Here is a 12,629-nt window from a genome sequence, read left to right as displayed (position 1 = left end):
GTTCAATTCCTGAGCTTCTTGTAGCCTTTAGAAATGTTAGCCTCCTAACTGCTCCCCGGGTGCAGCTAAGTGGTTGCCCTCTGCTAATGGGCTATCCATGATGGGTTAAATGCAATTTCCCACAGGGGATTAATAAATTGAAGAAATGGTAATTTCCTGACTATGATAGTTCCTGTTTTTGACCTGGGGCTTCTCCTATCTGCTTTGATATGGATACATGCCTGGTATCCTGGGTTGTATTTACATTGGAATGTATTCAATAGAGTAACTTTTAAAGGGATACATAAAATCTCTGTTTCCTCTGTTTGTTTTATTCTTCCTCAGTAGTATGTTATCATGCTGTGCGTTTATCCTGTTAATACACTCTTAAGAGAGTCCATGTGATGAAGAGAGGACCCTAGATAAGGCATTGGTATGAGCAGACGTTCCATGTCCACTGAAAAGCCATAAAACACACAAACACACAAAGCCCCCCCTCGCAAAAAGAGACAGAAAGCAGCGCTTCATCATCCGAGCTGCAGTAAAGGAATGACTGCGGTCATTAACAACGCATTTCAACATGTGACCCTTGTATGGAAATCTGAAGACGGGCTTGGCAGCGGTCCAAATCGCCCTTAGCGGTCAGATCTTCCACGCAGGTTGAGAAAGTGGAACCGTAGATAAGAAGAAGAGATCGAAATGCCCAAAATGTCAGGCACAATTGGCCTGAAAGTGTTTTCTCCACACTTTGTAATGAGGTGCGTTTCTTCCTCATCTTGGCCAAGGCCCAGGGCAGGACAGACAGGTCGGCCGTCAACCGCCGCCATCGCGTTAGCAAAGCTAAGGTTTGAATTATTTGTAATGAATGTTGTAATAACACACAGCGCCGTCCAAATCACTTGGGTTTGACCGTGAAACCACTCTTTAACTAAGCCATATTTTCTTTTCTGAGCGTAGTCCCCACCACCACCACCAACCCTGCTGACGCCCCACTAACACTCATCACCAATATGTGACACATGAACTAGGGGCCCCGATGCGTCCTCATTTACACTCGTCCTTCATTTATTTGAACACACACACACATATACACACATTAAACACCCAGCTGGTCAAAGTCAAACAAGCTTTTATCTATCATTCTTATTTTGGCTGAAGCTAACATCCCACATGGGTGGATGACGAAACTATTTGTTTTCATCCAGGCCTCTGATTTCTCAGTGGCCAGGTGGAAGATTGAAGGTTAAAGTTTACTTTTCAAATGCTAAGACTCTACTGATATTTCATCCAGCTTCAACTTTGCCTCTGTGGTGACAGATTTCAATGAATTGACAGCAAATATTCTGCCATTTTTGATGATTTATCAGCTATTTCTGAAATAACACATAAAGATAGAAAATTCCAAATTTAAATACCGATTTGAAATACACAGCTAAGTGGCTGTACGACTTTCTATGAGTGAATCACTATAGTTGTGATGGACAGTCACTGGTTAAAGTGATGCATACTAACATGGACCAGCATTGGGATCAGTTGGCATTCTGACTGATAAATCATCCGCTATGGTTCTGGGTGACCGGATTTTGGGACTCACCCTCAGAATTATAACCCATCTTTTTTTTTAACTTTTGCTGTTCGTTTCGTGTGTCATCACACCTTAGACAAATTGGCCCTGAAGAGATTGTTTCAAACCAGCGCTGTCTTCTTGAGCTTGACAATCAAAATTAAAAAGTCATTAAAATTGTAATGACTAAAATTGATATTTCACAATATGTTGATGTTGAATAATCTTGGTAAAATTGAATTTTGAATAATTAGATTTTTTTTTTGTACAGCATGTTCATTTCAAGATTGACTGTAATCTGATTATGGAGACAAACACACACTCACACACACACATAATCGGTGTAATTGTCCACATGAAAGGACAGAACATGGCATCCATGCAGAAGGATGCTCAGCTGGCTGTGGTTCTGTTGGGCCGGTGTGATTGGGGTCAGCTGTGGATGGAGACGTTAACATTGATTAAAAGCCGGATCAAATAGTCCACATGGGACAAACAAACCCAGGAATGTCTGAAATGCTTTCCAGGAAGCTGATGGAAGCTTGAATAATTATGCAACGGTGCCTCTTGGCGTCGGCGGCATCGGCGTCGACAGCAGGGTTGACTTCGCAAACATCACGTGACGTTAAAGTCAGGAGTTTGTGTGGCAAAACAACAAGAAGGCAGTTTGTCTGCCTCTGATAGTGAGTGGCAGCAGTGCCGCTGGCGGCTGCGTGTCACAGGGGTCGGGCCGTTTGTTTACCGCATTCCTCTGATGTTATAAAACCTGAAAGTAGCTAACAAGGTTAGCAGCAGTTTTAGACCAGCTGTTCAGGCCAGGGCTTTTTTTTAATCTGCCACTAATTTACATTAAAGTGCTGACGTGATACTTTTATAAGAGGGCCACGGGGACACTCCCCCCCCCCCCCCCCCATTTTTATTGTAGTCTGAATCTTTATTTGTTTCTGCCCACCCATTGGTGTCACACAATATACAGGAAAAAATCCGGTCTGTTAAATGAGAGCCTGCACAGCGCCGGCGTGTCCCAGCCCCGAGGTTCCATTAATATTTCAGCTTCAGTTCTGGGTCGAATGGTGTGAAATACATTTTTAATGGGCTGAATTTTGTCTTTGCTTCAGCCGCCCACCCTGTCTCCTGTCCCCACGCAAAGAGTGAGGAACTAACCTGAGTCTTACCCTGAAATCAAACAGGGACTCTTTGCTACCAAGTTCTTTCAAAGCTCCAGAACCAGGGAGTTGCCCTTATTGGGGAAAAAAAAAAAAAAAAAAGCTCCATGACAAACCTGAAGTGTGCCGTGTCACCTCAGATAGAACGTTTGCTAAGGGCGGTTCCTGGAGGGAGACGTACCACAGTGCTTGATGCAGGCAAAGAACTGATAACCATTGTGTGTACTGCATAATTACATATCTGTATGGCTGGATGAGGGTATTCGTATTAATGCTTTAGCATTAACATGAAGAAATGTTCTAAGGCCTGATCTACCTGGGGTCTCGCTGTGTGAAGTTCCCCATGTTCTCCTGCCTGGGTTCTCTGTCTTTGTCCCACAGTCTAAAAGCAGTCAGTGGGTTCATTCATTGAAGACTAAATTGTTAGTAGTTGTGAATGAGAGTGAATGTTTGGATATATTTATATGCCGTTCTGTAATTGACAGCTGAACTGACTGTGTCAAACCCTTGCTGTCAACCAAGAGTCACCTGGGATGGACTGAAAGAGCCCATCAAAAGGAATGACTCAGCTCTAGAAGACTCAGCGTAGAAGCGACGAAATGTTAATAGTTATGGTTACACTGCAGACATAAAGTTCTGCTTCGATAATCCACTCTGCGATTGACTGGCGACCAGTCCAGGGTGTACCCCGCCTCTCACCCAATAACAGCCGGGATAGCCTCCAGCATTCCCATTGACCCCGAGTACAGGATAAGTGGCAGAAGATGGATGGATGGTTTGGTAATTCACCTCTGAGTGACACTGGCTTCGGGCTGATGCGCTGAGTGCTGTTGAACAGGTGAACTGCTTGCCCTGAGAATATTTTAGCTGCCGCCCCGATCTGGTTTGTCTATCTAGTTTGGTGGAGAGCGGATGCAATGGCAGTCAGATAAAGTTTTGCTTTGGATGGGTGCAAACAAAGTAGTTTCATGACTTAGATCGGTGGATTAGCCTCCAGCCGATCCACTACAGTACGGGCCAGTGTTGGGGAGTAAGACAGCGTTTCAAGTTATTAGCTGAGTCCCGTGATGAGCCACTAGTCGGAAGCAACCAGGCTAGGACTTAGCATCCGCGGGCAACGCTAAAGGTCAGCCGCGGCTCTGGGAGTCTGCATGGAGACTCAATTGACATTTCATGTCATGCCGAATGCCACTTTCCCTCCAACCAGAGTCACGGTACCTGAGAAGGCAGGCGTCTCCCGTGGTGCCTGATGTCAAACACACTGCCACAGGATCGACTTCTGGGAATTCAGCGTGACACAGATCTTACGCGGCTTCAGGTGTATAGCATGTTCTGGAAAGTTGGAGGGTCCCTTTGGATTCCAAGAACAAAATAATGGCCCTGTCTTATTTCATATTAAAATTGCAACAACTGGCTGAGTCATCCTTCAGCCATCTGTTCTCACATTAGTTAAAAAAAAAACAAGAACAGCCTCAATGTTGTCTGCCTCCGACACCTAAAGTCAACCATATCAACAAATACAGTTGAAACTGTTTGTCTATTATTTCTGTACAAATCCACTTCAATGGGCTGCTTGCCTTTGTGGAATTTTAGAAGAATATTTCTTGCAAAAATTATTTTACTCTGATTTTAAATAACTAAAAAATTGTTATTAAATTTTATTACACACACACACCACTTTGAAAGACCCTGCGAAGGACCTCAGAGCAGATGTAGAAGCAGGGTTGTATTTGTATATTAAGTTTTTGGATAAATGGCTTCAGTCAGTTTGGAGCTTTGTTTTTTCGCAGCTCAGCGAGAGGCTGATCCTTCTTGCTCTAATGGAGCTGCGTTTGCCAGAATCTACACTCAGTGAGTTTAGAACAAACTCAATTGACAAATATCTGCCTCGCTTGAATTTTATAAAACAACGTGAGTCTGTTTTATTTGACCCACAAGACGACCCTCTCTCCCTTCGTCCCTCTCTCATATGCATATTTTACGCTGTGATAACAATTAAAGCAGACTTGGTCAATGAATTTTAGATATTGTCATGTTTTGGGTAAATTTAATCGTGAATTTTAGGTCATGTTACATTTTGTGTCTTTTTATAATCAAATTACTTTAATTTTTTTAGGCAATTTCTTACTACAGTACCACAACTTTCTACTTTGGTTATTGTGTTTTTAGTATGTTTTATAGGGAATTTGTTGCAAGTCTGACGGTTGAAATGTCCTGTTCAGAATTAGGGGCGTTAGAGTACGTACCTTGGATTTAAGGTCACATATCAGTTCATTTCTGCTATGGTAAGGGTACAAAATGCATGATATATAACTGTGTAGTAACTTAAAAAAAAAAGCAAAATATAAATAAGTAAAATAAAACTACAACAAAATAAGAATTAAACATTATTCAACAGCTTCAGCGTTATTTATTGTGCAATATCAATAGATTGTTTTCCTTTTAGGGTGTGAACCATGCAGACAAGTGCAACAGTAACAGTTTGAAATCACCAAATGATTGAATTAGTCTTCTGCTTTGAAGAAATGAAAGTTCTTTATTGCCCAAAGCGCAGCCTTAATCCGCGGTGCAACTCTCAGTAGCCCTGGATGTCCATCTATCAACAGTGAGGGTCACACTAAGTACCGTGAACAAGCAGTGGATAGCAGCAGACTTTGCTTTCTCATAACAGGGCGATATTATTTTCTAGCTGAAGTGGGCAAGAGAAGGAGCTTCATACCAGAGGCTCAATTACCTTCAGCATGTGTTTAAACCCGCTGTTCTCCACAACTGAATATGGCCTTAGATCCGCTGCCACAAAACCACCAATGGCATTTGTAATTTCTTTGGCTCGACCTGAAGAGCCTGGGAAAAGCTATTTGAATGCTGCTGGAAGCTGCATTTGCACTACATTTTTTTATTTCTTCACACTCATGTTCAAATGATACATAAGTTCCACTTAGTCCCAAAACCATACCAGATCTATGCTGAACAACGCTTTCATCTCACCCCCTCGTCTTTGTCAGTTTGTACATTTCGCCAGGGAGTTGAAGTGTTCCCAAATATGAGACTGGAATGGTTGAAGAGGGTCTTCAGACTCTGGCTTCTCCTTAGCTCTGCAGCAAACCATGACGTCCTGCTAGCCAGACTGGGGCCGTGCAGTATTTGTGGCTACTGTGCAAAGTAGATACAATATCTGTGGCTACTTTAACAACTGCTTTTGTAGAGTGTTAAGAGCCCTGCTAACGACACACTTATTTTGGTGAAAATGTTTATGTTCTGCTTCAAGACTCTGGAAACCCTACTGATTTTTAGTTTTGAGATGTGTCAGCAACCAAAGAGTCAGGGTGCTATAGATTTCTGGACTGGTCAGATTGAGGGTATTTGGATATTGTTTGGAGATTGTTTTTGTTTTTTTACTCTTTGGAGGCATTTCTTGCACATTTTGGGAAATTCCTTGCTCAGTTTAATTGTTTTTTTTTCTTTTCCTTATTTTTTTTTCCCCGGGCATCTCGTCCGCCATCCTGATCACAATTTTTCAAGTTGTTGTTTAAAGGCTGTAAAAATATTGGCGGGTCTGAAGCGAGAATCCAGCGTGAAATGGGTTGGATTTGCCGCCCCCCAAAAAAAGACGCCGTGATTTTCAGTTTTTGATGTGGCTGGAAACACAATCTGCGATTTAATTGGGACGCTGCCGTCATTTGACGCATGCCGAGCACATGAATCTGGGGCTTGTCCGCCGGGCTCTGGGCCGGTTCTGCCAGAGTTCGCTCCAAAAAAAGCCAAGACAAGCTGAATGGAGATTTTTCGAAACCGATTTGAGTCAAATAGGTGCCAGATTGGACACCAGGGGTGGCTTTCTCCGTGCACACCTACGAGGTTCGGCACTATTAATCAGCTGGAAACATTTGAATCAACTTGATCTTTGATCAGTTCATTTAAAGATCTTCAAGATTCGTTTTTACTCCAGTTAATCCTTTCAGAAATTGAAAATATTAAATTCACCCCATGATTTAAAATAATAAACAAAAAATCACCCGTAATGCCAGTACCTTTCCCACATCGACCAAATAAAATGATCATAAACAGAAAGAAGTCTTTGTGGCATAATAAGAAGCCTTCATTTTCTAAAGAAAACATTCTTGGTGAGATGAAAAAAAATTACCTTGAAATCAACAAGAAATGACCTGAAAATAATAAAGAAAACAAACATCGCTTTGAAAGTAGTTAATAAAGGAAGGGGGCAGGAAATCAGCACGAAATATCCAACAAAGTTGCGAGGATTTATCTATAAATCACCAAAGAAAAATGAGTGGAAAATCGGTCAGAAATATCTAAACAGGCGGAAACAGAATACAATAGTGAAAGTGATTCATGAATAAAGCTCAGCGTGGAGGAGAGAGAGTGGCGGGAAGGTGTCCCCTGATTGTGGCCCCTCAGGGCGACTCCAGCGGGCCGCTGCAGGTGTAAACCCGGGCGGACCTCGGCGCTGCTCGGACAACCACTGGTTCTCTTTGTTCCAATGTTTATATGTCCACACAAAGCAGGCCCTGTCCCTGCGGCTGCCGCTTGCTCACACAGCTGCATGCCACCCTGCGATCAGACCAAACGCTTGCCGAGGAAGAGGGATACAAGCTGAAAACGTATAGTCAATTGTTTGAAAAGTTGCAGGAAACTACCTGCAAGATGGAGGTAAGTAATCTGAAGAACCAGTAAAATATAAGCAGATAGTTAACGGAGAGAGCAGCAGCAGGCAGGAGTGCGGCTGTTTGTATTTGCCGCCACCAGAGGATGCTCCAGCTCCACGGCCGATAGTCTTGTTGAAGCGAATTGAATCTGAAAATTGTTTAAATCTCTCAGCTCGTCTCCTCTCTCCTGACCTTTGACTCATCCTCCCTCCAACAATTTCAATGGGTGTATTCTTCTTATTCCACATTTTATCTCCGATGACGTAAATAATTGTAGCATGAAATGGTAAACATGCAACGTGAATTTCTAATTAATTGCGGGCTATTTTTTTTTTCCATTTGTGAAGTGATTGCTAACAAATTATCTCAGCTCTTTTTAAATTCACACATTTTAGACATTTGAAGCCAGATTTTAAGTTTTATCTGTTGCAAATGAAAATGTAATAGTTTAAATAGTTTTTGATTCTCTTTTGTTTCTCAAACAAACAATGGTCCCCTGTATCCTGATATAGGGATAACACACACAGACACACACAAATTCTCCCTCACTCACACACACACACACACACACACACACACACACACACACACACACACACACACACATACACAAACACACAGACAGGCCCATCCAGTTTTTAAATCTGACTATTTTTGCCTAAACATACATATATGTGTGCGTGTGTTTATATATATGTACATATATAATATATATATGTGTGTTTATTTATATATATATGTATATATTATATAGAATATAAGAGAATATATAGATATAGAATATATATATATTCTTTTTCCTTAAAAAACATTTTTGACATTTTTGATTCAAACATTGGTTTGTGCAAATATACAAACAAATGTTTTGTCTGATTTTTTTTTGTTTTTTGCGTTACCCCCACATTAGCCTTTTTTTTTAATTTAATTTTATTTTTTTGATTTTTGTTGTAGAACTTTTTGGGTCAAATATTCTCACTTTGGCATTCTAATCATCTTTTAATTGAACCTGTTGACTGGAAGGTGATAAAGACAACTCAGTTACAGGGGCTCTCATGTTGATGGCACATTGGTGTAAAACTGAATCTGCACTCAGGAGATGGTGGTGACAATCGGCCGGCCGGCAACGGATGGCAACACACCCACGTAGCATCGTCCAACGCCTGAGCAGCTTCTCGCTCGCAGCTAAAAATACTGAGCAGTATCTGGACATCCATCTGGTACCAGCTGACGAGTTTCAGCCTCATAAGAAAACACATCAAAAAAATCCATCTTGATTTTCTTGGATCAGCAAGGCGTCCATGCTAAACTCCCATCCCTTTATAAAACAAGGACGGTGGTGCCAGGGCTGTTGAATTCTCTGATTTTCATCAATATGCGACAGTCTGATCTGTTTTGCTACTTCCAGTTTAAACTTTTGGATTCAGGTCACTTGAACACGGTGGACTACGTCCTGTACAGTAGCGTCAGGAGAGCATTTGGTAAAGAAATATATATAACTGTGACCTAAAAAACATTTCCAATAACCCTCAGGACATTGATGCTATACAAACTTTGCACAATACAAACTTTACTTTTTGCACTTAGTTTATTTTTTTTTCTCTTCCTCTTACTCTTTATAGGGTATTTGAACTTTATATGGGTACTGTGTCAGTAGAGGATGCTCAAAACGATATCTCGTTGTCATTGTACTTTGTGTTTTTTCACAATGACAAATAAAAATATTGAATTAGGTGAGAGAAAGGGATGGTCCGTGCAAAAATATCCAAAGACATTTACATTCCAAAATATAACATAATAAAACATTCATTAAAAACTCAAACTCAAAAAATCAGTATGTTACACCCTAAAAAAAATCACAAAACAAAATTGATTAAAAAAAATGCCTATTGCTTGGAATTCCATATTGAAGTCATTGATGTGTTGAAGTGATTTACTTCATATTGATAGACAGAATGTCTGACAGACACTGTTGTTCACAAGAAGTGCCTTCATGTTAACAAAACTCCAAATCTAATTTGAGTGAAACACACACATACACACACACACACACACACACACACACACACATACACTCACACACACTCACACACATTTCATTCCAACTGACCTCACGGCATCACAGCGCCCCCTCAGGCTGACTTGTTGTGAGTTCTCCTCTGGCTCTGAGGTCCCATGACTGTTTTGAAACTAATACGACTTTTAACAAAACAACAAAACCCGGGACCAGGTTTTCACAGAACTTTCCTTTCTCCCTACAGCATTTGCATCCTGACCCATTTGTGTTCGTGACACGCCTGATGATGTAGCCACAGGAATGGCTAGAATGGAGAATCACTGATCTGACCTGTGAAGAGAATGCTCACCACGCTGAAGAACAGACAAGGTTTGGGTCATTAATTTTTCTTATTATTTTTCAAAATGCGTGTTTTGCTTCCTTTTTTTCCCCCAGATGTTCATTGATTTATTTTTTTTCTGCAAATTAGCTTTATATGTTCTCCTCCAGTTGGTTCTTTTTAATTTTTTTTTTATATAATGTCACAAGGGACTTGAGATTAAAAGCAAAACCACAGAAAATTTTGGGAACAAATAAAGGAAAAACAAGGAAAAGATGGCAGCTGCTTCAAACACACAAATGAAAACCTTTTGGTTTGGTGACGTTACATTCAGGTCCTGCTGTTTTGGCCGTAGCATGTGACCTCATGAACTTCATCAGTAACTTATACCATATACACAACAAAAAAATAGAGATTTGTGAACAAAATATCTTTAAAATGTAAAAATCTATATTTTCCCAATGTATTTAAAAGTCAGATCTGAACACGTGACTTCGTCTCGCCATTGTTTTATTGAAGTGAGGGACGACATCATACTTTCTCCCCCACCCTTGAATCCTTCATCATCATCATCTTCATTAATAATATTGAAAGGTCCATGAATAAGTCTAAATATTTCTCTGGACGGAGCAGCACTACCTCTACATGTGCCTGCCAATAAATATCAGCACATCCTCTCAGTTTTTGTAAAACACAGTACTGATAAACATTGATTGCACAAAGCTACTGCTGTGTGTACATTCAGGTATAGTTGTACAGTATATCTTCTGCAAAGTATTTGACATATTCAAAGTATTAACACTTTTATGTTCCAGAATCATGCCCCGCCACATGGTCACTTGGTTTCTATCCGCTGGTGACCATCTCCCTGTTGGTCCTCGGGACCGCTGGCGGCTCAACTCCTGGTGAAAGGAGAAGTATTGCTTTGTTTTATCGACGGAGGCGTCAACCCGGTTGCCCCCCAACCGCACCCCAACTTTCCCCTGCGGTCTTTTGGTTCGGTCCAAGGCACCTAGGCGCTTCCCCTCCACATTGTCCTCAATATTGCTGCCTTGTGACATGGGGGGCAGTAATCGCCCAGGCGCTACAGTACAATACAGGTATGTGCATGTGTGTTTTGGAAGGGGCAGGTCTTGTCACGCCCCGGGCCTCCTGGCAGGTCAGAAAAGGTCCTGAGGGCCCAGGTGGATGATGATGGGGGTGGCCAGGCTCGGCGGCTGGTAGTAGGAGGCGTCGATGTAGAGGCTGCCTGCAGACACAGCAGACCAGCACAGGGTTAGCCATGTTACCAGGAAGTCTAAACTCCCATGCTGACATCACTCTGGCGAGTGTGCAGAAGGGTAAGGTCTAAACGTGAGACCGGGACTTAAATCAAGTCTGGGTTCGGGACCTGGAGCTCTGACTTGGACACTCGGTGGGTTTTACACATTCAGGTGCGCAAAGCTACGGTCCAGTAAGGAAGTAAGCCGTTCATTTAATAATTCATTTCATGTCACGACGAGATCACCGAGCGCTGGTTTCTTTTCATGGCGACTTCATCAGTCAGGTCTTTTTTTAAGGCTTGGATCATGTCGTAGCCCAACTCAAACCCTTCCCACCCCCTTTTTTTGAAATAAGTAATTCAGATGTTTGATGGTGAAGCTGTACTCTCAAACTTTAAAAATAGCTCAACATTGAGAATATCATCAGAGGATTCCCATGTCTGGACAAACTGTTCCTCGAGGTCCTCCTCCTCCTTAGTGCAGCAGGCGTTCGATCAATCACAAGGAGGTTTAAATAACACTTTGTCAGTCCAGAAAATAGATTTTTTTAAAACCGATCTATTGACAGGATTTAAAATTGAAATTTCAGAATATAATACTTTGAGTAAGAGTTGAGGTAGAAACAGAATGGGTTGAAATTTCACAACATTTTCCCCAATGCTTCATTGTCTTTTTCCTTGTGCCAGACTGGCACAACCGTCACTGGGGCCAGAGGCGGGGTTTAACCTAGAAGGGTCAGCTGACAATCACAAGATGTCCAACCATTCATATCCCATTCACACCTATAGATAATTTGGAGTCTTCAATTTACCTGCTGACTGCTTTTGAACTGTGAGAGGAAGCCGGAGAACCAGGAGAACCCAGGGAGGAAAACATGCGGAGAACACGCAGAGAGAACGCAGTCGGAACCAGAAACCTCCTCACTGTGAGACGACGATGCCGACTGCTGCGTCACCTTTTTACCTCACCGGAAGCAAAAGTTCTGCCTAATTTGAAAGATTCCAGCTGAGAAATGATGACAGAACGGAGTCGGTTCCGACTACGGAACCAGGTGAGTGATCTCCCCGTTACCGTGACAACTGAAAGCTTCGTCAACAAAAGGACAAAACGGGAGCTGAGAGAGAAAGGATGGCGGATCATCTGAGGGTTATCACTCCGGCCCAGCAGTAAATGCCAGAGATGGAGATAAAAAAAAAAAAAAAAACAATAAAAAAATAGAAACATTACAAATCACAAGTTACTCAACAGCTGACAAAAATATTCATTTATTAAAAAGATAATTAATTACAAACAAACCAAAGCTCTGAGATAAAGCAAAAAAATCCAAAAGAAACTGTAAACTCAAGGAATACAAATCCAGTCAGATGGAAAACTTTTTTTTCAGTGCAACCGCTGATGGATGTCTGTTACCATCGTGGTGGAAACCCTTTGTTTCGGATATTTTGTTCCTTCACTGCCATTCTTCGGGCCAAGATATAGAATTTTAGGTGATATTTGCTCGGCCTGTCTGATTCCCTATTTGAAATTGTCTAACTCTTCCTAAAATTGATTTATTTATTTATTAATATTTTTCAGGCGCTCCTTGATAATTCTCACGGCCCTCCTCAGGAAATAGGGAAATCAGTAGAAACCGTCACAGTTCCCTAAAGGAAAGGATC

General features: G+C 41.6%; 1 protein-coding gene across 4 annotated transcripts in view; it reads right to left on the bottom strand.

The window, feature by feature from the left end:
- Positions 1–10,803: 10,803 nt before the first annotated feature.
- The window catches only part of LOC147221428 (spermatid perinuclear RNA-binding protein-like), a 32,985-nt gene continuing 31,159 nt past the window's right edge, over positions 10,804–12,629 (bottom strand). For 3 of the 4 annotated variants that reach the window (XM_086169591.1, XM_086169590.1, XM_086169593.1), the window contains one exon: positions 10,804–10,958. In XM_086169591.1, the coding sequence (XP_086025717.1) occupies positions 10,870–10,958 (89 nt within the window). In that variant the 3' untranslated portion in view covers positions 10,804–10,869. Of the gene's footprint in view, positions 10,959–12,411 lie in introns of those variants that run through there. The other variant, XM_086169592.1, reaches the window with a different exon arrangement.

This window comes from Fistularia commersonii, chromosome 22 (assembly GCF_037954325.1).
Source record: "Fistularia commersonii isolate RoL2024-O1a breed Wild chromosome 22, RoL_Fcom_v1.0, whole genome shotgun sequence".
Classification (NCBI taxonomy): Eukaryota; Metazoa; Chordata; class Actinopteri; order Syngnathiformes; family Fistulariidae; genus Fistularia; species Fistularia commersonii.
The sequence above is the reverse complement of the archived record's forward strand: the minus strand, read 5'-3'. Positions and strand labels throughout refer to the sequence as shown.